The sequence below is a fragment of the Folsomia candida genome, unplaced genomic scaffold, assembly GCF_002217175.1.
Source record: "Folsomia candida strain VU population unplaced genomic scaffold, ASM221717v1 Fcan01_Sc033, whole genome shotgun sequence".
Classification (NCBI taxonomy): domain Eukaryota; kingdom Metazoa; phylum Arthropoda; class Collembola; order Entomobryomorpha; family Isotomidae; genus Folsomia; species Folsomia candida.
Window position 1 is genome coordinate 1,475,914 of NW_019091225.1, and position 27,100 is coordinate 1,503,013.

General features: G+C 38.2%; 6 protein-coding genes across 7 annotated transcripts; 2 read left to right on the plus strand and 4 right to left on the minus strand.

Moving 5' to 3' along the window:
• Positions 1-306: 306 nt before the first annotated feature.
• Positions 307-2,222, plus strand: LOC110860539 (neurogenic locus notch homolog protein 1). The gene is made up of 2 exons (XM_022109599.2): positions 307-1,334; positions 1,545-2,222. The coding sequence occupies exons 1-2, from the start codon at positions 378-380 to the stop codon at positions 2,049-2,051; spliced, it is 1,464 nt and encodes a 487-aa protein (XP_021965291.1). The 5' UTR covers positions 307-377; the 3' UTR covers positions 2,052-2,222.
• On the minus strand, positions 2,210-9,549 carry LOC110860704 (membrane-associated transporter protein). The gene is made up of 15 exons (XM_022109794.2): positions 9,101-9,549; positions 7,451-8,021; positions 7,288-7,364; positions 6,986-7,062; positions 6,307-6,925; positions 6,010-6,102; positions 5,826-5,927; positions 5,639-5,668; positions 4,920-5,092; positions 4,249-4,434; positions 3,915-4,186; positions 3,465-3,512; positions 3,210-3,384; positions 3,074-3,121; positions 2,210-2,513 (listed from the first exon to the last, which is right to left on the minus strand). The coding sequence occupies exons 2-15, from the start codon at positions 7,708-7,710 to the stop codon at positions 2,325-2,327; spliced, it is 2,349 nt and encodes a 782-aa protein (XP_021965486.1). The 5' UTR covers positions 7,711-8,021; positions 9,101-9,549; the 3' UTR covers positions 2,210-2,324.
• An 838-nt stretch (positions 9,550-10,387) lies between these two features.
• On the minus strand, positions 10,388-11,726 carry LOC110860491. Its single transcript, XM_022109543.2, has 5 exons — positions 11,571-11,726; positions 11,306-11,478; positions 11,137-11,237; positions 11,017-11,060; positions 10,388-10,920 (listed from the first exon to the last, which is right to left on the minus strand). The coding sequence occupies exons 2-5, from the start codon at positions 11,472-11,474 to the stop codon at positions 10,896-10,898; spliced, it is 339 nt and encodes a 112-aa protein (XP_021965235.1). The 5' UTR covers positions 11,475-11,478; positions 11,571-11,726; the 3' UTR covers positions 10,388-10,895.
• Positions 11,727-11,804: 78 nt separating this feature from the next.
• On the minus strand, positions 11,805-13,902 carry LOC110860490 (probable serine hydrolase). Its single transcript, XM_022109542.2, has 6 exons — positions 13,764-13,902; positions 13,285-13,669; positions 12,883-13,211; positions 12,484-12,815; positions 12,261-12,370; positions 11,805-12,184 (listed from the first exon to the last, which is right to left on the minus strand). The coding sequence occupies exons 2-6, from the start codon at positions 13,532-13,534 to the stop codon at positions 12,012-12,014; spliced, it is 1,194 nt and encodes a 397-aa protein (XP_021965234.1). The 5' UTR covers positions 13,535-13,669; positions 13,764-13,902; the 3' UTR covers positions 11,805-12,011.
• Positions 13,903-14,598: 696 nt separating this feature from the next.
• LOC110860489 lies at positions 14,599-27,096 on the minus strand. Of its 2 annotated transcripts, XM_022109539.2 has the most exons (19): positions 26,076-27,096; positions 25,538-25,598; positions 25,361-25,404; positions 25,207-25,258; positions 23,470-23,544; positions 21,995-22,041; positions 21,851-21,935; positions 20,635-20,673; positions 20,393-20,439; positions 20,252-20,320; positions 20,128-20,187; positions 19,493-20,033; positions 19,342-19,424; positions 16,431-16,511; positions 16,159-16,355; positions 15,891-16,077; positions 15,685-15,819; positions 15,239-15,618; positions 14,599-15,173 (listed from the first exon to the last, which is right to left on the minus strand). In XM_022109539.2, the coding sequence occupies exons 1-19, from the start codon at positions 26,269-26,271 to the stop codon at positions 14,967-14,969; spliced, it is 2,586 nt and encodes an 861-aa protein (XP_021965231.2). In that variant the 5' UTR covers positions 26,272-27,096; the 3' UTR covers positions 14,599-14,966. The 2 variants fall into 2 exon arrangements, with proteins under 2 accessions (XP_021965231.2, XP_021965233.2); XM_022109541.2 differs by lacking the exon at positions 23,470-23,544.
• Positions 17,196-19,424, plus strand: LOC118439281. Its single transcript, XM_035860450.1, has 5 exons — positions 17,196-17,423; positions 17,545-17,785; positions 17,884-18,070; positions 18,153-18,649; positions 18,724-19,424. Exons 1-5 carry the CDS (start codon positions 17,386-17,388, stop codon positions 19,090-19,092), a joined length of 1,332 nt encoding a protein of 443 aa, XP_035716343.1. The 5' UTR covers positions 17,196-17,385; the 3' UTR covers positions 19,093-19,424.
• Positions 27,097-27,100: the final 4 nt, after the last annotated feature.

Genomic DNA, 27,100 nt, shown 5'->3' on the forward strand with positions numbered 1-27,100 from the left:
CGGAAAAATATATTTTATGAAAAAAGGGGAAAAATAACGAATCGTCATTTTGTTTTAATCAGTCATTTCATTATTAAAAAGATGCGATGACAAATTTGATGATTTTTGTACATATGTACGTATTGTGATGATGATAGATAATGCTCTAACGAGCAGTAATTAATGTCACAAAAGTTGTCAAGATAAATAAAACTGTGACCCCCACCACCAGATTGTCGATTATCTATCTTATCAAGGTGACGAAACATAGCATCATTTTTGGTATGGCAAAATCCAAATTGTCATTTGTCACTGATAGTTAGTCTTATCCAGGATTTGTGAGTGGTAGCAAGTTAGCAACCTACATTGCTTGAAAGTTGCCATAGGTATATTCAACAATGAGATACTTTCTCCCTTTACTGGCCATCATCTTATTGGGCAGTACCACCCACGCCAAACTGCAATCCGTCAACTTTTACGGAAGTAATTCGTCGTCCCACACGCTCGTCGAAGTTTGTGGGGAACAGCAACCAATCGGCTGTGAGAATGACCAAGAATGCGTCGACAACACCCATTCTCCTCAAGGTTCGGTCTGCCTACATTTGGAGGAAATAGGATCCAAAATTTGTGCTTGTCCTCGCGGAGACTGGTTTCTCGAATGTGAACAAAATAAATGCTTCCCTTATCCCGAAACTCTCTCTGGATCAACATGTATTGAGGCGTTACACTGTATAAAACTCGCGACTGGGGGGGACAATGACGCAGAGTTAGTCCAGTTAGTAGAATGCCTACCAGGTGATAATCCAAAGTATGGAAGTTGTGCTTGCAACGACGCTACGTCAGTCTATGACTACAGGAATGACACGTGCATCATAAAAGTGGACGAAAAAGGGGCCGAATGTGACATTGATGAGCAATGTCACGGTTTAGGCGACGCTGAATGCGCTTATGATGGACAAACCGATCGGAACAGGTGTGACTGCATCGGTGGGAAGGATGGCAGTTACTACGACGTTGGACATAGGAAATGTTACACACTCACGGAAACTTTAGGAGATCCATGTCTCGTTCCACAACAATGCAAAAAATTGCAAGGCGACCTAACTGCCGTTTGCCGAGACTTTAATGAAACTCTTAAGACGTGTCAGTGCGATGAAAATGATGGGTTTGAAGTAGAAAACAAATGCTGGATTTTTATTGAGCAAGATAACATTCCCTGCACCCATGCGGAACAGTGCTGGGCTTACAAGGACTCCACCGACTGTATCCGAGAAGAGGGGGCGGTCCTGAGTTACTGTAAATGTATGGGAGGTTATGTGAACGTTCTGAACTCGCCTAATATTGAGTGTCGACAGGTAAGAAATAAATGTTTTGGCATTCACGCAACAAATATTATTTCGAAAAATTGCGATCAAGCAGTATATAAATATGCAAATTTTACAAGTGAAGTACACTTTCATAAATAACTCGCACTTAGCTTATAAACAGATGTGAATGATTTTTCCGCATAAATTCATATTTTGGGAAATATTCAACAAACTTTATTGATGACTTGTCATTCTTAGAACGTTACGGTGGAGGGTGGTTTCTGTGACTTCGAAATCCAATGCGTCGCAGGGATGGGGCCATACTCTGAATGTCTGGCAGGATCGTGCCGCTGCAAAGATGGGACCGGATATCACAACGACAACGGTGCCGTCAACAAATGCTTTCCCCCGAAATGTTACAACCAGCCGTGTTCCTTGGACGGAGAATGTGCCGTTTGTGTCGGGGCCAACTCGTTGTGCCGCAATTCGACGACCGCGCGTACCTGTGGCTGTGTCGACACGGCGATAGATTCCGAGGACGGGAAGTGCTACTTGCCAAAAAGGGTGGGCGATATTTGCTACACGCAAGCAGAGTGTACCGTTCCAATTAAAGGTCATGTCGAGTGTGACATGATGACCAAACGGTGTGTTTGCGAGGTCGACTACGTGTCAGATTTGGGGGGCACGATGTGCCGATCGGGGAGTGAGAGGGTTCAGTTTAGCCTAGTTTTTGTTTTGATGATTGCTCTTTCGAAATTATTTTAGTTTGGATTGTTTAAAAATTAAGTATTAGTGCATTTAGTTAGCAGTTTGTTAAGTAATGTTTTTCATGAGCAGTTTTCATGTTTATTGTTATGCATGAAAATAAATTATTATGATTGTGTAAGTAGCAGTACTTCTGGAAAATTAAAAAATATATAAAATAGTTTTTCAACATTTATTGTTTATTATTAACTTTATTATTAATTGATTAACTTTAAATTAATTATCATCCTAAAATGACTCTACATTTCATGCACCATTTCCTACTCATCGCTTTCACAGATCCAAGTACAACACCTTCGTCGCTGTGAGAGCGCCACACGCTGCAAAAACGGACGCTGCGCAGACAATGGCTGTCGTTGACCCGACCGCAGCTACGATACTGCCAAGAATGATGGCTTGCGTCATCTGGGCGAGAAAGACCATTGAGGACACAATGGCAACGTCCGTTCCCAGGCCTCGTATCTGAATCAGAGCAAAGGTGAAACAGTGCAAATTATGAAACTAATTTCTGCAAGATTTGGTCATCTGACAATGGAGCTGATATGGTCGGCATATGGTCTCCAACTTTGACCAAATTATAATTTGGTCACTAACTAATTCAGACATTAATTAATTAGTGTCTGAAACGTGCAAAGTGAAAGTGTAGTAGAATTTAAGGCGCTTTCTCCTCTTAGGATGCAAATATCTCCGCTAAACTTTAGCATTGGGATCTTGTCATTTGAAAATTTCATGTTAATTAGATTTGTGATCGATTAACACTAGTTTGGCCAAAATCTATGAGCTGGGAGACCTCCTGACCTCCATTGTACATACATATGAAAAGTTGGTCTTTTTTCGCAGAATTATTTTCCTAATCTGTCCCGATGCGGACAATTTATCATTTCATACTTTCGCCAAAATTATTACTTTTCGGTTGCATACCGTCTAAACAACCTTCATTCTGGCAGACTGACTGCGAAAACCACACACAACCTCCGAGAAAAGTGCTTATCATTTCACACAAGTATAAACCACGTACATACCTGATTACTACTCGGTTTGCTGACCAAATCGTCGATATCAATGTCGAACTGATTATAAAACGAATCAATAACCAATAATGTGTCACATCCCAAAATATGCTATGTATGAATCACACATTGCGGATAATCATCTCACCGTCTCTGCAGCATGATATCTCGCCACGAGCAGATAAGGCATTGTAAACAGGGTGGCGTACATAATTCCAGCCGTCCATGAGAATACAATTACGCCAAATTTGTGACGGAAGAGAGCCATTAAAACCATTCCTGCAGAATATACCAATTGTCCAGTTATGTAGACTCGTTTCGCACTGTGAAAAAATTGGCAAAACAAATTATCCATCCATCATGAATCAATTACATATGTTTTCAATTAATTATTTATTGTTACCCAAATCTGCTCACGAAACTCTCAATGCATAACGAGTAAATGGAACAACTGCGAATGAAATGAATAGAAAATCAGTAAATATTTTTTATGTATGTATATAGGACTCGATGACTTATCGCCAAAATTGTCTAAATCAACACATTTTTCTCGGGCCTGTATGGTTCTATATTTTAAAATTCAGGACGTTGTCAATTTTTTGAAAATATAGACTCCCGATTTTAACAGTTTTTGAAGGAAGAGACCTCAAATCTAAGAAGCCTTCAGAAAAATTGGACCTCAAAAACTCACGGCCATTCTATCAATCAGCTTACTGACTACAAATATGTAGTCCAGAATTTTAAAATAAATTCCCAGAGTTGACAAATGATTTAAAATGTGTTATGTAATTTTGACTCTTTTAGTGATGAGTCAACTAGTCCGACGTCAATAATTTTTGCATGTATTTCTCACCTCATGGAATAAATTGACATTCCCCAACATCCAAAACGAATCCCATCGTCGTAATTTTTCCTCGACTCGGTTCCCAAGGGGGCGGTAGGGTCCCCGTTAAAAACCGCTTCTCCCACGAAATCCGTGAAGTAGAGGGAATAGCAGACTAGTGACATCCAGCAGAAAAAGTTGGTTAAGCACAACCACTGCAGCGACTTTGGGAGGAGGATTATCGTTTTTAAGTATTCTTTGAATGTAGGGATTTCTGCAGATTCGGATGCTGGTTGGGCGACCTAATTAATAATGGTTAAAATTTAATTACAATTAATTAGTGTGGATTAAAGCTAATAACTACATTGCTTTCTCCATTTTTCTTCATTCCACCCACGCCACCGCCACCGCCCCCACGGCTGAATGACGTCTCATGCTGTATCGTAGATCCGTATCCTTTGATGGTTTCATCAGGTCGGGCAGCTTCCACGTCGTGTTCGTGATCTGGGTCGCCTTCAAATCGGGCATATGGGCTGGAAAGATTCGATGTCTAAAATAGATCCGCAAAAATAAAGTCGTTCATCAATTCATGGTTTGGACTCGGTTTTACAGATAATTTTATGAATTTTACGAATTAGGAATGAAATGGAATGCGTCCAAAGTATGTAGATTAGTAAAAATAAAGTCGTTGATCATTCGGACGCGGTTTTAATTTTGCGAATTATGTATGGAATGGAATGTGAAACTTGCGAAGGTTTTTTTTTGGATGACATTCATCATACATCAGTGTCGAATTCTGTGTACATGCAGATTGCGCAAACAAGATAAGGACACAGGATGAGAGCTTATCGATACAGTTGCGGGGTCATTCATCGTAATTTTACTTTATTTGCATCCCCACTGGGAGCCGAGATATCGGAGAAATCTGAATTGCAAACATTCCGTCCGAATTTTGTGGAGTAATCGGCTTAAAGTATTTATTTTTCGAAGTTCTTGTCCAGAAAATACGTAATACGTAATCCGCACGGGACTCACCTTATGGTTTTGTGGCTCCGTTACAAATCTTGCCGTCCCAATTCCAATCCCAGGTCCAGACGAAGTAATGCTTGATGATTGAGTTGCCCAAAGTCGATCCAACGGAATTTCTCGAAAGCTTCGAATCGTTGTGATAACACAGCCAATAAAAATGAAGAGGACCAGAGTAAACACTGGAGAAAGGGGAGAAAAGAAAAATAGAAATTCTTGGTAAAAAAACGACAGGAAAATCCGTCTCATTCTGGCAACGGACGTTCGTAAAGGATGTTATGTATTCTTTGAGATTTTTGATAAGGCCCAGCTTAACGGATGACTCATCACGGAAATCGTCAAAATTAGCACATTTTTAATCGTTTCTAGCCTCTGGAAATTTATTAAAAAATTCTACACCACTTTGGAGCAAGTCGTTGCCAGTTAAAAAAATGTACACTCCTGATTTTCACGGTTTTTGAAAGTGGAGTTGAAGAAACTTTCAGAAAAATTTGAACTTATCGAAACTGGTTTAAAAACCTCTTCGCCATTCTATTAATCAATTCACTGACCACTGTCTTCCAGAATTTTAAAATAAATTCCCAGAGTCGAGAAATGATTAAAAATGTGTTAATTTTGACGATTTTGGTGATAAGTCATCGAGTCCAACGTTAACACCGGTCTGAAACCAGTTATCACATCCTTTATCTGTCTCTCCATACGTTTAGTTAGCCATTTTAGTTACGTACCTGCTCGCACTTGACCACCGAAAAAGTCTCCTGAAAATATAAAACCAATAAACTTAACAACTTTTTGCCTCCCAAGCTTTCACAACTTTCACTCTCCCCCGAATTACTCAACTCCATCCAAGTTTAACAAATACAAACATGTCGGATTTTTCTAAGAAAATCTTGCACATATAAAAATTCGCCTCACCCAAAAGAGTGTTTTCCCAGTTGAGAGCCCCGAGAAAGTAGCCCAGCGACCCACCCAGACCAGCCATCACCGTGAAAGTACTAAGTCCTCTGGCGTGATCCTCTATTCGTGTAATTTAATTGATAAACTTACGGATTACGTATGTACATACTTTCGTGGAGAATTAGTAAGAAAAAAAACTAGCCTGGAATGGTGACATCGAGCATATAAGCTCTCGCCGGAGATTGGCAAGCATCCGCATCAAAATCTAGCAGCACGGTGCCCAAAACGGTGAACACTGTGATATCAATGATCAGAATTAATCTTAATGATGAGCCTAATTCTAATTCAGTGGCCGCGGAAGCCGTGGGGACATTAACATTGAAGGATAGGGAAGGGAGGGGTTTATATAACATGGGGAGACGGTGGGGACATTGTCCCTCTGTCCCCTCAAGCTTCCGCGACCACTGTTATAATTAATAATTAACTCTGAATTACTCACCTAATCCCCAAGGATGGTTTTTCACCGAATTTTCATCCTCATGACGGCTTTTATCCTCGCCCTCTTGACTACTTTGGGGTTTTTGTGCCTCGTAATTAATACTTTTCTTTGAAGGAAGCTTCTCCAACTTTTTAGCTTGACTAATTCTTAGCTGTTTGAGAAACGCGTCTTCCATGTCGTCATTTATGGCGAGGTTATTTCTGGCTCGGAAACCGTGATCTTCCTCCGTGGTGGCGTACTTTGAGTAGTAGGCGGTATTTTTCTGTCTCGTGGTGGAGAAAGTTGGCTGAGTTTCGGACCCGTTCAGGAAGGAGAACGTGAACGAGGTTTCTTCAGATGTCAGATTATCATTATGCTTGTCGGATGATATGTCGGAATTTAGGAAAATCCGGCTCAAAGCCCCCGGAGGACGCGTGGTGGTGGTGGTTGGCACGATGTAATTGGCATCGTCCTTGTACGTGTCGCCGAGCCATCGCCCAATTAACTTGCCATTGGGGACGAGCAACAACCCGAGAATTATTCCGATCGAGAGGAGCAGAATGAAGGGGCGACGACGACCCAGGCTAGAGCGACAACCGTCACTTAACGAGCCGAGAAGCGGGGTGAGGAATAATCCGACCTGGCGAAAGGATATAATGTTAATGTATGACCTTTGACCTTTACGGACTAAATGACTCACCAACGGGCTGAGACACCACATTAAGGTCATGTGTCGGTGGCGAAGGCCGATGTTGAGGAGGAGTGGGGAAACGAAGGCTGGAAATTATGAAAAATAGTTCAAACAAATTCGCCAAAAAGCTAGCTAGTAGTGCAAACGTGCAAATTCGTTTGTCAGGAAATCGGGGGAAAGTTTCCGGAAATTTTGGAACATTCTTATGGTCCGTTTTTTACGGCCGTTGAAATTTTCCGGGATTTTCGTCCCCCCGTTTCCCGAGAATAAAGCAAAAATCAAACTCCAAAAATTTATACTAATGACCTGACCTGTTTCTGCCGCGTACGAAAATTCGATCCCCATCACAGCCGCCGAAACTTGGACAAGTTCTCGTCTCGATTTCGGCCTAAGAAATACGAAAAGTCAAAAATTTCTTAAGAAAATCCCCCAATTTTGAAACACACAACTTTTCCTTGCGTAAGAATCGACTACCGTGTGAGATGTGAAAAATCCTCATCCACGGATGAGGATCGATCAATCCTTCGAACAGTCTGTTTCTTGAGTCGATCCAGCCGTTCTTTCACTTTTGTCCGGAAATTGGTTTCTCTATCAGGACAAGAAGAAGCGTCGTCACCTTGCTCAACAATGGGCGGAGGAGGGGTAGAAGCCTGCCCCCAAAACTGGGTCCAACCCTCCCTCACTTGATCCTTAACGACTTGGAAAAACCCCACATACTCGATAACTTTGGACATTTTCTAAGTATTTATCTTGAAACGGTTTGCCAATTTCACTGGTAAATAATTAGTGCCCGATGTTTGTAGGAAAGTTTTCTCTCTAGAAAATCAACAAGTAGTCCCAACCAGTCCCGTCCTGATTGGTATTCACTGCTTGAAATGAGACTTTCACTCCCTGAGGAAATAAGTGGTGAAAGTCGGTTTTTTCACTTTCACTTCTTTAATCCAGTTGAACGAATGAATGAATAGATGACAAAGTGAGATCTTGTTGGTGGTGGATGAGTCCTTGAGACTTTCTCTGCTTTCTCCCCACTCCAGCTCCTCTTTTCCTTGAGAGACAAACGTAACAGACAGAATTTAATGGAGCAACAAACAAACAACGCCAGCAGAGAACAAGACAAGGAGCCCTCCGAGAGAGAGATGGATGGATGGAAAAGGGTGACGTGTGTGTTGTGTGTGACTACTTTTTAAATAGGATTAGGAGAAAGTTGGAGAGAAAAAAAACACGATTTTTTTTGCACGGATTTCGATTTATTAAAGAAAACTTATTCGGAATTTGGAACAACAAATAAGTTAGTTAAGTCATGTTAGACACGAATTTTTGGGAAAAAATGCACAGAGAAATGTATGAGATTTATGTAAGTATGAGTAAAAGTTTGGTGTAAATACGAGCAGGAAGGAAGTATCAACAATTCTTAATCAACAACAAGCCAAATAAGTGAATTAAGGAGGAAATATTTACTGTCAGGAATCTAATACATAAAACTTGATTGAGATACGGAGGGGAAAAAGCCATAAAATTTCAGCTATTTATTCGTCAACTTTATTGTCCACGGGAACAATGGAAGTTATTTCCCCATAAACTGAACAATGCCCTGTTTTCTGGTACGATTGAGTAAAATTTGCCGTTAAGTTTGGCAAATTCCACATTAAAATCGGAAGTATTGTGATGTCATGTTTTTATTTGGTGTAAATAAAGTCGTGAAAATTAAATACGTGTGCAAAGCAAAGTCCAAACTATGTAAGTACATCAGTAAATAAGAAGTAGAATTTACACCAGGGGTGTTAAATGTTGTATGTAAATCGATGAAAATGAGACCCAGATGAAATGTAGGAGATTTTAATTGCCGAAACAGCACTTAAGCCACCAACGCGCTGGTTACATCACGAAACAAAGCGAAACCACGGGCCACCCAGGCTTTAATTTGGGAAATGAAGCGACTGACATGAAGTGAAGTTTATGGTGACATTCAAATAATTAAATGCTCTCTCATTCCAGAAACCAAACCACGACCAGAGATCTAGTAAGTAGCTGGTTATTAAGGAAGGTTGTAAATTTCTGAGAAATTTTGATGACTTCATTTTGAATAAGGTTTGAAAATTGTGAAATATGTATGTAGATACTTACTTTAAATAGTGGTGATAATAATTCTCATGAAAAAGTCAACTTGTACCAGGATGAGGAAACAGTAAGAGGTTGAAGTTATTTATTAAGAAATTTCGGAATTTCGGAACGCCACGAAAAAAATTATGAAAAACTGTATTTATTTCATGAAGATTAACAGATCGGGAGGTTGAACGTCGGAAATTGTATTTTTATATTTCATTTATTTTTTTTAGATCGAAAGATTCCCTCGACTGGTTGATTTTCTTATGTGGAAAACTGTGAGAAAAAATATTTACTGAAAAACACACTTTTTCAAAAAATTATGCATTTAATGATATCTCTTTCTCCTTTCTCTTTCACCAAAGCTTGAATCAAAATGACAATCTGTTCTTAATTTCTAAATGTCAAATCTCTCCCGACTTTCACTTTCTCCAATCCGTCTCAATCTGTTTCAGCCGACGACGACGTTCTCCTCTTTCACCAGCGACCACTAAATTGAGACTGGATTGCTTTCTCCGGGATGCAACATGTTTTTCTTCCCAACATGATTTCGTTTTCTGGAGGAGAAAATTCCTCACGTTTCAATTCCACCAAAACCACACCGAGATATCTTTCTCACGGCTTTTCCATCCAATTGTTGCATCATCATGCGCGAACCAAGGAGAAGTCAGCTACATGTTCGCTGAAGAAATGCTAGTGGCACCACAAAATGGGATGAAACGGCAGAAAGAAATATATGCGACGGGGAAAACGACGACGACGACGAGATTTTTTTTCATAATATTCATTGAGATTCGTTCCCCAGAGACTGAAGACAAGATGGATTCGGGGATCAAGTTTATGTATGTACGGACATCAACATCATCTTCTCCGCTTCGGTGGTTTAGTTTAGAATAAAAATGAGGAAGGAGGAAAAACGGGTTGATTCGGTGTATGTACCTAGAGTTTTTTCTCATTGTTCTGATGAGGAGACAATTTAAGAGGGTAAAGTCAGGATGGGAGAGGAGATGAACTTTTAGATATTTAAGGAAGCGATTTTTAGAAAATAATGGGAGTAGGATGGGAATGAAAAGTGAGGATTTTGTGATGTGATGAGTGGGTGGGGTAGGAATAAATGGCTAGTTCTGTATGATAAGTAGGTGAGGATATCATTACTAAAACGGTACATAAAACAGGTAGGATATTGGTTATTTAAAAAGGTAGAGAAATGTAAATATGCATGTAATATGTACATACTTATGTATGGACTATACTAACCCTTGCCTTAGTTTTCAGATGAGGTAAAGTGAGAATACTTACTTATTGCTATTTTTTATGGATCAAAATAGGTTTTTATTAAATTATGAGATTATTTTGGTCGATTTGTTCTATAGACAATAATAATATGAAATGACATTACTGATTACATACTGATTGAATCGGAGAATAAGAAGTGAAAGTCGGGAGAGATTTGACATTTAGAAATTAAGAACAGATTGTTGTTTCAATTCAATCTGTGGTTAAAAATTTGTACGAGAAAGAGATCATTTCCCACAGTTTTCCACATAAATGTACTCGAAAGATATGAAGTCTTAGGAATCTATTAATCTAAATTACGAATTCCTTCATCGACCAATGATCTATTAATCCCAAGTAATTACGGTTTCCCTACTAATTTTATTCGTGGCGTTGAGAAATTTCAATTTCAAAATAAAAAATACTGTACTGTCTATTCCGACAAAAAAAAGATAAAATAAAAACTATTTGGTACTCCGGGCATTCCTGAATTTCATGTTCTGCATTATTTTTCAGCTTGACAAAGTTGTAGACATTTGGATCATTCTCTCGCCCAATCCTTATTCCTAAAAATTAAAAATTTAGAGTTAGCCCGGAAATTAAAAGATTTTCATAACAAATAAGCACGTGAGGACATACATATGTAAGTAGTACCTCCTTACTTGTATAATTCTGCGGCAACGTACGTGCAAAAGTTCCCGATCGTCTGGTAATATACAAATATTTCATTATTACGAGGTATATTTATTCATCCTTAATTTTCGTTATGGTCCTAATTTTACCTCAGTACTGATGAGAAGAAGGAAGCTGAGAGCCATTCGAATGTACGAGAGGAAGGGTGTCACAAAGAAAATATTGGGATTCCACTCGTACACGAGGCGTCCTAAAGAAAGCAAGTGAAAGCATTTTAGTGAGTACACCAGACCTAAAAATACACAATTGGATTAGTACCAATTACGTAGAGGATGAGCAGGCCCAAAACTTTGTTAAAAATTATCAGCACAGTTTCGTAAATCAGGCCGGCCGCGAGAACGGTCAGGACGCCGAGGGCGACGAGTTGCAGGGTTACTTTTGCCGAGCTGATAGCTCTGGAGGGCGAAGAAGAACGGGAGCTAGACATCTTTCTGAAGAAAAATGAAAATGAAAATCAAATTTATTTTCTCCAGTTTTATTAAGATAAAATTTTTAATGATGATTTAAGATTAAATGAAATTACCCGTAAAATTTGTGTGTTGCAAAAGATGATCAAAATAAAATTAAAGCAGTTGAATTTAAAATTGTTGAATTTAATGTCGTTCTTTGGACAAAATTAGGACAAAATAGACTGAGAATGATTTAGAGATCGCGATGGACAACGAGGATGCACTAAATACATAACTGTAATTAAGTTGAGTATGGTTGATGATGTGTGACTTGATATGTAAAATAGTTTTAATCAGACATTTTTATGTAAAAATCTAAACATTCTAATTTATTTGCTTCGTTTCCTTTACAAGTATATCATGTCAGTGCAATAATAAGTATTATGAACACAGGCATTAAAACCGTGTGAGGTAGCGTTAAATTTAATACGAAACTAGTCATAGACTAGGTAAATCTCAGAAATTAGAGCACCGTATTAAAATAATGTGAGCAAAATTAAAGCAATAATTTTCCATCAGTTTTTAAAATTTTTATCGTGAGCAGCACGCAGCTTTTTTTGGTGGAGATGATTTTGTACATGATGTTTTTCGTGATCCAGGAATCTGACGATATAGGGTAGAACGCTGACTGGATTTATCAAATGGAGATGATGATTTCCTTCCACGTCGACAAAACGGACCAGATTTCCTGTAAATTCAAATTTTATTAAATTTAATCAAAAATTTAACTTTGATATTAAATTTATTTACTGAATTACTGTTACCTTTTGGTTTGCCGTCCTCGCCATTAGCGAGCCAATCTTCGATCCTGGTTTTGATGTAGGGACGGGTATAGTTGACACCTTCAGTGGCTTTTATGTTCAAAATATCACTCCTACAAAAAATTAGTCGATAATTATTCAAGCGATACTTGTCAGTGCTTTGCAAATATTTTCATTACATGTTTCTTCACGTAATTAAATTAACCACGATTTTGACTTGACTTACTTGAAATTTCTGGCGATAAAGCTGACTTGTCTGGAACTTATCCCCGTAACGGGCATGTAATGGACCCGAATATCATGTGTAAACTGATACATGCCAGAACCTGGGGGATGTTCTTCAACTCCGCGAGTCATTAATTTCTTACACGACGCTGCGTCCAATCCGCCGACATGCGTTTTCACCAGTTTGGCAACAATATCGTCATAACTGTACGACGGCCTGGTTCCAGTTGCAAGCTTATGCTCAAACTTTAATATGTCAGAGGTCAATTTGGGGATCATGCTGATTGTTTCTTCCCGAGAGAGGACGAGGGGGGAAAGGGCGTCAATGGTGACCTTGTAATTATCAGAAGAAATTAATTAGCTAAACGCTGAAATGAATTAATTGTTTTAATGAACCCACCAATTTTTCAACTACTTCGGGATGCGTACCGCTATAACTGAAACTGATTTGCGACCCCATCGAGTGACTAATGATTGATATTCTTTTCCAATCGAAATGTTTCAATATTCGGCGTATGGCGACCCACATGTCTTGAACTGAGTAAATCATCCCTGGAGGAAAGTGTGACGATTTGCCATGCCCAGGCAGGTCGATCGCTAAGAATTGATATTGCGGAAGTTCAGGAACAAGGAGGGGGAACAGGGTGTCGAACGTTGCAGCGTTATCTTTCCATCCGTGTAAGCATAATATAGGTTTTCTGGTGGGATCGGACCCATTCCAGTGACGAGCTGGTAATTAATTTCAATTAGATATCAATTTCGAAGTATGAGTTCCTTTCAAAATTCAAACTTTCAAACCAACCAGCAATGTGCCCCCACGGAACTGGAATAATAACTTCCTTGACGTCGACAACATCGTCCCTTTTTGTACTATAATTTCGTCTCGTGCTTGTCCAACTGACATACTGTTGATCTACTTTATGAGAGCTGGATAACCCCACAACCGCAGTAAATTGTCCATTAAATGATTTATTCAGGAAAAAATTAGACGCTGAAGTTGCTGTAGGGCGAAGAAGCATATGCAATCTTCTGGCCGGACTAGTGGCACTCATTAAAGATAATGTAACCGTCAAAGAGTTTAATAATACTTGGAAACTTGTTTAACTAAATAAAATTTCAGTGTCAGTTAAAAAAGAAAGAAATTTCATAAGATTTGTGTCTGGGATTTTGGAGAGCTTATTTTGACACTGAAAAACAATGAGCAACAATTTATTATACACATGATCACGTAGAATTTCAGATAAGTGAGATAATCACTGTAAAATTAAATTTACAACTTACCTAAAAAAACACGGTAAAATTTCTAAAAAATATTTCCAAACTTCGCAAAGCACACATGAAAATCCTGCTGCAATAATAACCACATTTTGCTTCATCTCCGCCTTGAAAAATCACGTGACTCGTATGCCGTGAGAATATGAGATCAATATTTTTGGCTGTTTGGAAAAAGTCAATAAATTTGAAACTAAATTTAATTGTGATTAGTTAAATTGGTTAGTGCGAACAATGTGGTTCGAAGTCCTCCCTTCGATAGGGGTCATCTTCACGGCGATGACTTTGGGGTGCTACGCCACGGGCTGGGTGCCACTACTTGTTTACGGAAAGGTGAGATTATTAATTAATTTTTTTAATTTTGAAAGTTTTAAAATCAATGTTGAATGCGTAATTAATATTAATTATGACGTATCTTTCCCCTGCAGCCGTGTTACAGGCAATTAATCACTAGCGGACAAATTACACATTATTCAAGGGATGAACGTTTAACTGGTTCTGCGTATCAATTGCAGGTTTGTCGATATTTTATTAATTGTACTGTGGTTAGTTATCTGAGTAATTAACTAGCATTAATTAATTTATTTTAGGGATTGGAAGTCATTCCCGATGCGGAAGAAAACAAAACTTCGAGCTGCAAGTAAAATGGGAAGATAATATTAAATAGCCTGCCATTGTAGATTTAATTATGTAAGTACTATGATTTAATTACCAAGTTTAATTCCAAGATGTAAAAACAATACCTAAATTAAATAACGAGTCATTCAACGTTTAAAAGACTTTGTATTGAACAGCGCAGAAAAATTGAATGCAATTTAATAAATTGTGTGTAGACCGTTACTTCTGAGGTTCCTTATAAAATTACTTTTATTTTGTTAATTGAACGTTACTTACAATATTTAGTAATAGGAATTTTATCATATTTCATATATCTAACAGTCACGATATAAATAAGCTAACTGAACTGAACTAAAATTAGTAGTTGTAATTGAGATGGACATTTACACATTTAACTGATAATTAATAGTCGAGTTGCCTGCAACTAATTCATTATTTGTTTAGCCTGAGTGTCGAATCAGTCTGGTTTTCTGCCCTTCCACCGACTACGCTTATCTTAAATTTCTACTGAGTATCATGATTACTTGAAAGCACTCTTGCTGTGTCCTTCATTAGTTATTACATAACATTAATTAATTATCATGTCATCAATACTTAAATAAGGTTTTCTCTGGATAACGTCCTAACAATCCAGTCCCCGTAGCGTCCCACCCTCGTAAAGATGGCGTACTGCGAACTCGAACATGTCCCCGCTTTCGAGTCAGGAACCCCAAAGGAAATCAAGCCTTGCACATACCATCGCGTACTTCCCTTCACATTCGCCCTAAAATATTGCCCTCCGCCGCTGTCTCCGTTACAAACCTAATAGTAACGTATTTAATTAGTCAAGAAACTAAGTGTCAAACGATTAAATATATAAGCCCAACCTGTGTCCCGTTTCGATACCCGGCACAATAGTTGGTAGAACGTGTCATGGAGGCGAAGAAATCGCCGTGGGAGGAGGCGCACTCCGTGACCGAGACGACGGGAAGTTGCGCCATTTTGAGAGAATTCGACAACGATCCGTTTTCCGTTAGCCCGAATCCGACCACGGTCCCAATACTTCCGGCGGCGAGTTGATATTCCTCCAGAAAACTGTTTGACGTTTGAGGGTAGCACACAGGGCGGACGTGGAAGGTCAGGACGGCGGGTGTAGTGAGGGACACGATGGCCAGGTCAGAGTCCAGGGCACGGTAGTTGAAAGATTCTTCCACCATGATTTTAGATACGGAACGTTTCTGCACAAATGGGTCAGGGTCGGGAAGGACTGGAAATAAATGAGGGAAATTATAGTAAAAATTGTCAACAGGAAACGAAATTGGTAAATTGTTACCGATATTTTGTTTGCCCAGCAAGACTAAGAAATCGGACGCATTTCTAGCCTCGCCACGCAGAGTCACACAATGAGCAGAGGTCAACACAGCTTTATCAGATATGAGGGCTCCGCCGCAGATGTATTTAAATTCACCTGAGATACATATGCATTTTACATTAATTGTCATTAACACCTTGCCTTAATTATTAATAATTAATTCGCACCCTTGTGCTTGAGATAGATCGCTACATGCCATGGCCATTGTCCTCTCCGAGTGCTAACTCCGTTCAGGATGTAGGGCGTTTTAGGCACCTCTAATAAACCGCAGTCTGGCGAACAAGAAAACTGCTCATAACTTCCCGGCCCCCAGGTCCCATCTTCGCCACATTTTTCATAATGCGTGGGCAAATCCTGTGAACAAAGTATAGGATTAGTATTTCGCAATGGAAAATCTGCAAAATCATGCATTTTTCTTGGCTCTTTTAGTCTTACCGAGGACGGTCTGTGGTACGGAGCGCAGGTAAAACGAGCTTCCGTTCCGGCCGTTTGTTTTTCTGAGCATGGTTTCACAGCGACGTTTTCAGGATCGATGCATTCCACACTGACGCCTTTGGAAGGGGTGAGAGGTGGACAACGCGGGTCGAAATTGTTCGGCAGCGCGGAGCCGAAACCAAAGCGGACGTCGATCACTGTAAATAGTCGGTCATCAGTCACCACCGGAATTAATTTAGTTTTATAATTAATTTGGTTTATTAAAATCTTACATGGGTCGCACTCCGGAGGTCGTGCCGACCAAGACCCGTCCGATTGGCAGGTGATGGCCTGAGGACCGTAGAGGAGGTAACCTTAAGACAAATTAAGAGTTATTTATTAAGGGATGAAAACCCCTTTATGGGAATGTCTTGTTCGTCTGTCTGTATGCACGATAACTTTAGAACGGATTCGAATTTCGACATCCGGTTTTCGCCAACGTGTTTCTAATTTTTGAAGTACGGATGAGTTCGAAGATGGGCGTTGTAGGTCATAAGGTCACGAGGCCACGGTGATGTCGCCAAAGTCGAAAATTGTCGAATTTTTTACTTCCACCGTTTTAGACGAAGTTTTGAACGGGGATTGCAAAAATCGCCATCATTTCGACGTGCGACGACTCCATGACCGTGTGGGGGGTGTCGAATGTCGAAAAATGACTTTTGTCATGTGGGGTATCTATTGAAAGGTATTGTCGTGTACGTTCGAAATACGCGGGTGGGGTGTCGATAGGGGGCACAATGAGACGTGGGGTGATGTGAGACAATTACGAGAAAGTGCTGAAAGACGTCGTGGGCGTGCCACAAAGACACAATTTCGTGTGTTTTCACCCCTTTGCTACATTTCGTTTGCAACGGTTTATTTTAACGTCAGGTTGAGAAATAGAGAACTGAAATATATTTGAAATGAGCGGAGTCAAACTCAATGATATCTCGTTTCGTATGAAAAGTTGAGACACATGAAAGCTGAGGGACGCGGCGTTTCAACTTGTTTGCTTGGCGTCCCGGACGCCAAGCAAACAAGTTGAAACTCGATACGAAATGAGGGCATTTGAGCATCGGCAAACGAAAAACGTTCAACCAGTCTGAGTTTGGCACCTGAAGGGATTAGTCTATTGAAAAAGTGCTCCCAAAAAAACTAAAGAAGAACCAGATTTTTCTTCCTGAAAAACATTAGGCTTTACAAATCACAATGCAGACGGACGAGAGTTCATCGGTGTCTATCGACATGTAAGTCAACCACCCCCTTCTCCTCCCCCTAAATATAATTAATTAAAACATATAATCTTGACCGGTCAAGTTTCATCGAACGTTCATAAATAAAGGGTTTAATTATTTTTGTTAATAATAGTAATCAAGCTGATGATAGTGGGCTTTTGTCGGAAGATATGGAGTCCAGTGACGAAGATGTAGTGATTCTCCGGAGAGGGGGACGGAAATTGCGAGTTATTTGCTCTGATTCGGAGGATGATGATGACGAAAACGTTGTTTTTCTGGACCGGTCCAACCCTGATCCTCAGCCTGGCTCATCCAGAGATATGACCGTGGACTTGGACCTCCTGGAGAATTTTCATCTCCGACGATATGGAAAGGTAAATGTAGTTATTGTTTTACTACTCACTTTCTCGAATATAAATTAATGTAAACAATTGTCATTTGAACCGGTTCAATAATTTTGTTTACATTTCAGCTTTCCCGTAATCTCCGGGAATTGGAATGTCGTGAGGAGTTGATCGATTGGTTGAAGGAGGTGGAAAAGAATCCATCAGCAGGTCGAGCGACCTTTGATCAACGACGCGAGGAGCTTGAGCTGGCAGCTAATTGGAGGCAGGAAGATCGGGAGCATCGGGAGATTTATTTTGATATCCGTATTACAGGTAAGAAATTATAATTTTATCTACAATTCGTGAATAAATTAATAGTTTTTATTGAACCGGTTCAATGATTCAATTTTAAAAGGTTCGTCAGTAAAAGGTTACTGGGTCCTCAGAGCAGAAGGGAAACGGAATGTATTATCGTCTTATTATGCTGCGAACATGAGATTAGGTGCATCCCAAGCTAGGATAGATAGAAATGCCAACTACAGGAACCCGGAACACCCTCTGCATGATTCGATTCAAAATAGTCGGAAAACAACTAATGAAGTTAGGCCACCCATGGACATCGTATATGTAGCATCTCTAATTCATCCGGACAACATGGGTGTTGATTTGTGGGAAACTATCAAATCAATTGAACCGGTTCAACAAGGGAATAAGATGCGAGACTATGTCGGGAAATATAATGGAAATAAGGGTCGTTTCTCAATGAGAGGTTCGAACTTTACTAAGCCAGGAGGTAACCAAGAAATCTACAACAGAACCGTTGACAGCGATGACTCAGTCTATTGCGTAGAAAAGAAGATTATCTTATGTAACTCCACCTATACAAAAGAAATTGGTGAAGGCTTCCTGATGGTAAATATCATTTACTAATTACACTGCTCTCAACGTTAGACCGGTCTAAATAAATATTAATTATTTAAATCCAGGCATATGGACACAAATACAACGAAATCCATGGAGTCGAGCGCTACATCATGACTGAAGCCGCAACCCCACCTGCCGATCTCATCAAGAAAGCGCATAAATATGCCGTCGATGGAGTCCCGATGTTTGAATTCGTCGAAGATCTGGACCGGTCCAACCCACCCCTCTGGGCTACCCTGGACCTAGTGACTACGCTCCCTTACACGATCTGTAAGAAAGATCTGATAATCCGATACGATCCCAACTTCCCTGATGACAAGCGTCACTACAAAAGTTTCAAAAATTTTGATCGCTTGGTTGAAGAATTTGGATATCCCCCTGAAGAGTACTTTATAACTATTGATGGTTCTCGAAATCACCTCCGATATTAATTTTACATGATGGCACGACAATTCCAATCCTACTAAATGAATTTTGTATTATAAATTTAATCTAGCTATAAATAGCACATTTTATAATCTGTACGATGAATTGTTTCTACATAATATAGCGATATACGTATAATTTATAAGTAAATAATTTTTTGACTTCATTTATATAAGAGCCAGTTCGCTCTTGCGTATGGTGCATGGGGCATTCAAAATTATTATAAAATTATTATTTAATTATTATTTATTAACCTGCACCACACTCGTACTGGATGATCACACCCACGGGGACTGTTTTACTCGAGTCGCGACAAAAGTGGGCGAACGGATTGGATCTGGAAAAGTCGAAAAATGCTTACTTATTTTTTTTTCAGAAATTATTTTTGCTATGATGATGACTTACAAACAAGAGCTAATACTAGCTTCTGAATTGTCAGGAATTGCTGGAAGGAGACATTCTCGATGGAGGGAGGCTAATTCTTCGTCGTGATTTTGATCTTGTACCACGGATGAGGGTGACGGATTAGGAACTTTTTCCGCACTTTCGTCCTGCTTCAAGGGGACATTGTCATCCTCATCGTCGTCAGCGGCGGCGGAAGTGGGGATGGTGGCGACTACTTTAGGAGTGTCGTCTTGAAGGGGAGGGTTTTCCGTGGGATAAGTCAGTTCTTCACCTTCCTGTTCCGTAGCAGGGAAAGTTGGGATGGTGTTGTCGTAAATTGGGACAGGTCGGCGAGTGGTGGTTGTAGGGGGAGTGGTGGTGGTGGTTGTTGTTGTTGTCGTCGTCAATTTCTCGGCCGCTTCCCTTTCCTCTTTCCGTTTGCGTTCCTTTTCCGCGACAGCGAGGAAGCGTTGGTCTTGCTCTTGGTTGATAAGTTTGGATTCTGCGCCCCATCGTTCAACCATTTTAGCTCGGGTGATAAGGCAGAGAAAATCGTACTCGTCTGAAATCAGATAAATTACGGGATGAATTATGTCCAGTCAGGATAATTTTTTAATGTGGCTGGTTATGAAGGTAATTAAAAGGTGCTGGCATACCTGAACCGTCGGCGCAGTGCTTTTTTATGTCACATATTCTGTCTTTCGGAATGCATCCACCTAAAATTCATACGATTTTTAAATATAAATCGACTATGTAGTTTAAAAAAACAGCTTTTTTTACCATATCTGCACCGGAATTCGTTACTTTTACACGTAATGTGCTTGCAAGCTTCTGGCGTTTCATCCGATCCTAATGAATAAATGGGTCAAAATTTCCAGGAATTAACAAAATGTCATCAATTTTTATTTAATTCGTCTTTACCATCTGGACAATTTACGCGTCCGTTACAAAGTTGCCAATCGGCGATGCTGTGGAAAACAAGGATGCAAATAAATCATTATTTTTACGATCTCTATTTACGATGAGTTTGTTTTCCAAGTATTTTGACTAAAGATTAAAGCAAGTTCATAAAAAAAGTATTTAATAGCTGGAAAAATAGTAAAGTTGATTTTTACAGAGTAAACGGGTGACTAATGCAAATATTTAGCACTAAATTCTCTTACCAAGCACCATATTTACATCTGAATTGTCCAGGAAGGCAACTAAATAAAAATAAAAGAACATCATCTCACATTGCTTAAAACAATAATTGATTGATACAAAATATTTATTCAATTCGACCAAAGTAAGTATTGGACTGATTAACCTTTTCTGTGTATGCAAAACAATTACCATCACGCGTGCATGTTTTTTTTGCAATTCGTACATATTTACATGCGCATGTTTTATTCAATGAATATTTTAGCAATTGCGTAAGTAATACTACGCGTGGCCATTTTTTGCACGATTTTTTACCCCAAACTTCTCGCATAATCTAAAGGAAATCAGTTATCCAATAAAAATACAAAAATCTGTAATTTTCTCGTTTCATGAACCACACTAATTGGACAGTAACGAAAAAATGAGGATGCCTATTAAATAAAACAGTAGTAAATCACACACATGGATCTCCTCCAGCCTAATTTTCTCTAGTTGAAGAAATGCGTGCAAAATTGGATTGATCATTTTTTGCATACTTTGATTTAACTGAATGAACTGGTTCTCAGAATTTCATCCAAAAGTGTGTACCTTTTTTTCTTGCAACATTATTAAGAAGAAAACGCGTTCGTTCAGTAAATAAATATAGTGACCTTTTGTTCTTGCCTTTAAATCTGCGCGTGTGTGTGTACTTATCTGATCTAAATAAAAATGTATGTATGTCCGAGTTATATAACACCTCCATAAAACAATTACGGAAAATATGAGACGAAACCACACGGGCATTTTTTGTTGGGTCTCTGATTACGAATCTGTACGGACATTTTTGCTGAAAAAAAGTTGTTGGGCGTCTTGAACCGTGTCGTTGGAAGGAGAATAATGATACAAAATTAAGCCGGAGGTGAAGACAGGTTGCTTCTTATTAAATGGGATTGAGACAGAACGAAAGGATTTTTATGCATACATAGTTCATGTTGTGGTTTGTTGGTCACACTCGTAGAATTTAAGTGCAAAATGCAATTATTCCCTGACAAAAGTAGAGTTTGTTGCCAAAAAAGGATGTTAAAATTGATAACTGGCTGGAAAAATGGGTAATTTCTTTACCGGTTAAAAGTAAAAAGAGGAGAATCCCACAAGTAAATATTGACATTTATGTATTTTACCAAGCAAATTATAACAAAATAACTCCTATGCTGAAAATATGTAGAAAACAACAATTTTAACGTGGGGTTTAATTTTTACCTGTTATTTTCGCATATTTGGCTCTCATCGCTGCCCCCGATGCAGTTTACGTTCCCATCACAAAGTCGATTTAGAGGAATGCAGCCTAACAATGTATGTATGTAAATATTAATTAATTTTATAATTGTTGCCGTAAATCCTTACCACCAAATTGGCACTGGAATATTCCCGTCCGTTTAGGCAACCCTCGTCTACATGCATAACAAACAAAGAATTAAGGAAATGAGAAACAATATTTGTGTAGTTAGTATGTTCTCAGAGTTGTAAAATTATTGTAGTTTTTTTGCATATGTATACATATGCAAAAGTATATATACTTTTGACCAGAGATATTGCATAGAAAACGTGCAGTTAAGCAGTTTTAGCGAGACCTTGCCTGTTAATAAGAGAGCGAGATTGCAGGTAAAGATTACAAGGTAGGGATGAGTCATTTTATAATGTACATAAGTGAATTAACAGGTGTGCAGGTCGCAGGTGCATATTGAATTCACGACGGTGTATTGTTTGCAGATAATTTTGCTCAAGATTCATTTTTTTGCAATTATTCATGTACGAGTACAAGTATCCTTCTCTGAGGTTAAAGTACCTTTAGGATTGGAGTTTGGTCATAAATAATCCACAGTTTTAGTGGATGTGCTTCATATATCTCAAGTTTTGACGTGTAGCCATTCGTCTTAATCAGATATTTGGTTAAATTGCTTTTAAAAAAATCAGGAAATGTCGAGAGGTTCTTCTCGGAAATGGGGGTCACAAGTTTCAGTTTTATGCGGTGTGGTGGGTGACCAGTCCGCCAACGCTGGGTTTTTGGCATCTTCTTAATTGTGCTCGTTTCTAAGAAATCGTAGAAAATGTGGACTAAGTGGACGGTAAATGATGTTATCTCTCTATTCGTGGTCATGCTTGGGGATCATTCAATTCCAGAAAAATGCAGTTTGGTCCACTTTTTTGGCATTTTATTGTTCTGTTCCTTATCACCGAGTAGCAAAATATAAAAGTTAGTTACTTTCTACATGATGTTCGATGTCGTTAAGTCATAAAATAGTGGGCAGAATGAAAAGCATCAGTTTTGACCCGACCACTTTTTGCAGCTATTTAGTGTTTTAGTAGGTAGGAGGGAGGGTGTACACCTGACAGGTAAGTACGTAAATCTGGATTTGGTCAGATATACGATGCAGTTACGAGCAAACGTTTGAAAAATTTTGCTGGTTTACTCGTTTGGGGAATTTTAACGAAGTCAATTAGGTTTTTTAATGGATAAACCATCTCCAAAGTTGAATGAAAGTTATGCAATTTGTTAACTTTTGGGTAATTCTCAAAATACGTGGTTATCTAAATATCTTCAACTTATTCATCATGCAGCGTTTGTTAGTATGAAAGCCAGCGACCCTTCACCTTCCTCTTCCATGTTTAAAAAATTTTAATAATTTCTCTCCTTCAATATTAATTTCCAAGTTATTTTGTTAGTAAATCCAGAAATTAAAGGAAATGCATAAATCACCCAAGTTTTGTTAGTCTACTTCTACTCTACTAATTAATTAGTTAATAAAAAGAGAAGGAGGAAGTAAATAGTTTAATTAAACTGAATTTCAGGAGAGTGAAATACTTTAGCTTTTACTCACCCTTGCAAATAGGTGATAACATTTTGGGCCAGATCACCCAAACCGGCCTCGGCTCGATAACGCATTCGATGGTAACTGCATACACACAGAAAACAACGTGACCATAATTTTTTTTAATTTCAAAAATTAGCATTCTACTCCCAACTTTCGTACAAACAAAATGACGCACATTGTGACTACGGATGATGACGGGTGTTAGTAAATATAATATGTAATTCTCGCCTTTTTGTATGGGAGCCGAACACACCGGTACATTAATTGTGGCAATAAAAAGGTGAGAATTTAGTGTCAAAATCAAAACAATAAACACCAGAACCAGACTAAATAATGTGCTTAAGCAAACCAGACTGACCTACTTGATAACTATCAACTTAGATAATCAATCGCGTCATTATTTTCGTCACCGGGGTCGTCAATGAAATATAATTTAAAATCAAAGTATACCTAAAACCATAACCAAATCAGGTTTGCTTCTTTAAGTAAATGCATGTACGTTACTTACTGCGTCTCATTTTGACAAGATGAACTTGTTGTCATTGTGCATCGTAGAAATTAATAATTAATAATAATTCACGAAGGTAAGTAGGTGACTAAACTAACTATTTAACCAATAGGTGATTAATTAGCAGTGAATGTGATCATGTGCGCTACTGAGAAATCTAAGAGTCATTTTGTTAGCTTGATTATGAAAATCTTGCCTTTGAAAAAAAACAGATCATTAAAAAAGGTTACTAAAAATTGACTGAATGAATGCAGTCACCTTCACGCACGGATAGTAAATATGACACGATAGTTAATTAATCATTATTGTTTTTTAATTATATTCGTCTGTTCTGTAATCTAGGTGTTTTTGTCGTAATGGTCAATAATAAATAGTAGTAAATGAAATCCTGCTTCCATTGAAATTGAATAAATCTTGACACTCCATGATTTTTTACTTGTTATTATTGCAACTTTATAAGGAATCAATTAAAAGCATGCCGACTTTTGAGATGCACGAATCCTGCATATGTAACATTGATGAATGGCGAATCCAGACTGCAAAATGCAGAAAAAGTTGTCCTATTGAGATTCCATGTACCTACGTTTTATTTGTAAATATACAAAAGACATGATGATGGAAATATGCATGCATTCCAACTCCAATTAAAAATTGTGTATTTAAGTAGTTAAATATTTAAGTAAAATGAATCGATCAAAGCGCAGCAGCATAGAATACTTACTTAGAATGAAACATATTATTTGTCTTGTATGCAATCTCGTTTGTTATCAAACATCATCATCAGTCATTAAATAAATCCAATCCACGACTGGTTGGATGGACATGCGGAATTATATAATCGTCCCTTTTTCCCAAGAGAGTTACCTTGAAAGTACAAGTTATTTCTATGAAATGAAATTGTCGTATTTTTGTCAACTGATAAGATGACTGTCCAGATTTATTTTGCAGTATTGTCCAAGTTTTTTGCTGCTAGAAAATGATTATGATATGCTATCTTAATTATCACGGTTAATTATAAACTCGCGATAAAATTGGGATGGATGCCGCAAAGTGGATGCGAAGGTCTTAAATTTAATTAATTAATGGAGAATGACAAATCCCGTCGGGCCGGATCGTGATCAATGTGCTAATAATTATAGTTAATTATGGTGCAGTGATTTAGCAGAAAATAAATAAATAAGTAGCTATGAGATTAAGTTTGACTAGGCGAAGACGCAGTTTCGATAAGGTCTTACCCACATAATCCCCTTCGAAACTTGGGGGTGCATACGTATTCATCAAGTCCGCCTATTAAAATAATTATGGGTAAAAGTTAATTAAAATTAAATTTAGAATTTAATAGAAGCAGTTAAATTCTGCTATTTATGTGGAATATTTTAAAACATTTACTTGGACAGTCACGGTTGGAATCACACACTTGATCTTTAGGAATGCTGGAATTATTTTATAAAGAGGAAAACTGTGAGTGAAATGATCTTTAATGATCTTTATGTAAGCAATTCAATAGGTAACTAACCTAACGTAACGTAAAGTAAAGTAGTAAATAATTGAGGGCTAAGTATTTACCATTCTCCAGTTTCACAACGGAATTCTCCAACTTTACAAGTTCCTTTGGCATTGGCATTATCTGCGAAAAAAAATGCAGGAATTTCATCGTATTGAAAGACACACACAAGACAAGACTAGATTCATTCAGCAATAATTGCAGATTATTGGAGCAAAACAAGAGGAGGGGGACGATTAATTGCATAGATTTATGCAAATGTTATATAAGATTCAATTTTCATGCGAAATCAATAAAAACTAGATTATGTATGATGATCTTGAAATTATTGTCTCATCTCATCTTTGGGAAATGTTTGTCGCATAAAAAACTTTAAAAATGTATTTATCGACGTGAAAATGCTACAAATTAATTGTAAATGCGACTAAAAATAAGTATATTTAATTAATTTTGCAATTTATATAAATAAACAGGTTTTATCACCTTTTTGCGCAATACTTTGTACACATATATAAATAAAGTAGACCCATTAATTAATCCAATCTTCACCCGAGATCAATTCCTTATATTAATTAATGAATTAATTAAATTATTTATTACCTGGGACTAGAACCACCACGGTCAGACAGAGATTCAAAAAGAGATAGTGCAACATTCTGGAAGACACTGGCATCCTTTTTCCAGCCATACTTTTAAAATGTAGTAGGTGCATCCTAACGTTTAATTGTTTAGTACGGGTAACCGCATTTAATATTCCGTGATTATTATGCAAATGCTTATCAAACTTTTCACACATACATATGTAACTGCAATTCGATAACCACTTTCACCAAGCCCAGGGCACTATTGGTCTTTCGACGAAGTGCAAAACGAGCATATTCGGATATTTTAAAGTATAAACTTTTTCGAAATTTCAATTTGTGTTATTAATTGCGGAATATGTAGAATACACGATTATTTACATGAGCATCAAATTATTGACGTACACAGAATACACATTTATACACTAAAAATTGGTTTCTGTTGGCTCGTTTTAGACGCACAACAAGTCACAAATCCTTCTGGGAACTGACCACTAAGCAATATCGCAAATTGATCAAGTCCGTCTGGAATCTTGACATGCATGCGCACAGCCAAAGTACGAATTTAGTTCTGACTCTGGAAATAATAAGTCCAGCGTTTTCCTTCTTCTCCTTCCTCCAGGACCAATTTTGCCAATAAAGTAAATTTGCACACTTTTGTTAATTCTAATGTAACGTAACGAAAAACTAGGGAGGAATATAGTTGAGAAAATTCTCACGCCAAAACAATTTGGTTATATACTAGTTAATTTTTTCTTATTTATTTTTGCGACGAGTTAAACTCCACTTGGTGGGATTTTAATGATGAAGATAATTGAGGATGAGGATGTAAGTAAGTAGGCAGACCAACCGGACAATTAATTTCTTAACAAGTTTCTCTGCACAAAGATTAAATAAATAATGCAAGTATTACACACTACACTTTACTTTTTGGCTATAAAACAAGGCTGGCAATCTCCTCCAAAGTTATGAAAATCAGCGAACCGTCCACCACACAAAAGCGTCCAACTTGGACAAAGTCTTGTAAAACAGTGATGGGATCCA

Bases quoted from the DNA above. Each gene is read 5' to 3' on its own strand.
- LOC110860539 (XM_022109599.2), top strand. From the start codon at position 378: ATGAGATACTTTCTCCCTTTACTGGCCATCATCTTATTGGGCAGTACC. The intron at 1,335-1,544 runs GTAAGAAATAAA...TGTCATTCTTAG, and splicing joins CTAATATTGAGTGTCGACAG to AACGTTACGGTGGAGGGTGG.
- LOC110860704 (XM_022109794.2), bottom strand. From the start codon at position 7,710: ATGTCCAAAGTTATCGAGTATGTGGGGTTTTTCCAAGTCGTTAAGGAT. The intron at 5,093-5,638 runs GTACGTAACTAA...CCCTTTCTCCAG, and splicing joins CGGTGGTCAAGTGCGAGCAG to TGTTTACTCTGGTCCTCTTC. The intron at 4,435-4,919 runs GTGAGTCCCGTG...GATCTATTTTAG, and splicing joins CGGAGCCACAAAACCATAAG to ACATCGAATCTTTCCAGCCC.
- LOC110860491 (XM_022109543.2), bottom strand. From the start codon at position 11,474: ATGTCTAGCTCCCGTTCTTCTTCGCCCTCCAGAGCTATCAGCTCGGCA. The intron at 11,238-11,305 runs GTACTAATCCAA...TGCTTTCTTTAG, and splicing joins GCTCATCCTCTACGTAATTG to GACGCCTCGTGTACGAGTGG. The intron at 10,921-11,016 runs GTAAGGAGGTAC...TTTAATTTTTAG, and splicing joins GTTGCCGCAGAATTATACAA to GAATAAGGATTGGGCGAGAG.
- LOC110860490 (XM_022109542.2), bottom strand. From the start codon at position 13,534: ATGAGTGCCACTAGTCCGGCCAGAAGATTGCATATGCTTCTTCGCCCT. The intron at 13,212-13,284 runs GTTGGTTTGAAA...ATTAATTACCAG, and splicing joins TCCGTGGGGGCACATTGCTG to CTCGTCACTGGAATGGGTCC. The intron at 12,185-12,260 runs GTAACAGTAATT...TTGAATTTACAG, and splicing joins CGAGGACGGCAAACCAAAAG to GAAATCTGGTCCGTTTTGTC.
- LOC118439281 (XM_035860450.1), top strand. From the start codon at position 17,386: ATGCAGACGGACGAGAGTTCATCGGTGTCTATCGACAT. The intron at 17,424-17,544 runs GTAAGTCAACCA...TGTTAATAATAG, and splicing joins TCATCGGTGTCTATCGACAT to TAATCAAGCTGATGATAGTG. The intron at 18,650-18,723 runs GTAAATATCATT...ATTTAAATCCAG, and splicing joins TTGGTGAAGGCTTCCTGATG to GCATATGGACACAAATACAA.
- LOC110860489 (XM_022109539.2), bottom strand. From the start codon at position 26,271: ATGTGTGAAAAGTTTGATAAGCATTTGCATAATAATCACGGAATATTA. The intron at 25,259-25,360 runs GTAAATGTTTTA...TTATTTTAATAG, and splicing joins TTCCAACCGTGACTGTCCAA to GCGGACTTGATGAATACGTA. The intron at 21,936-21,994 runs GTAAGGATTTAC...ATACATTGTTAG, and splicing joins ATTCCAGTGCCAATTTGGTG to GCTGCATTCCTCTAAATCGA.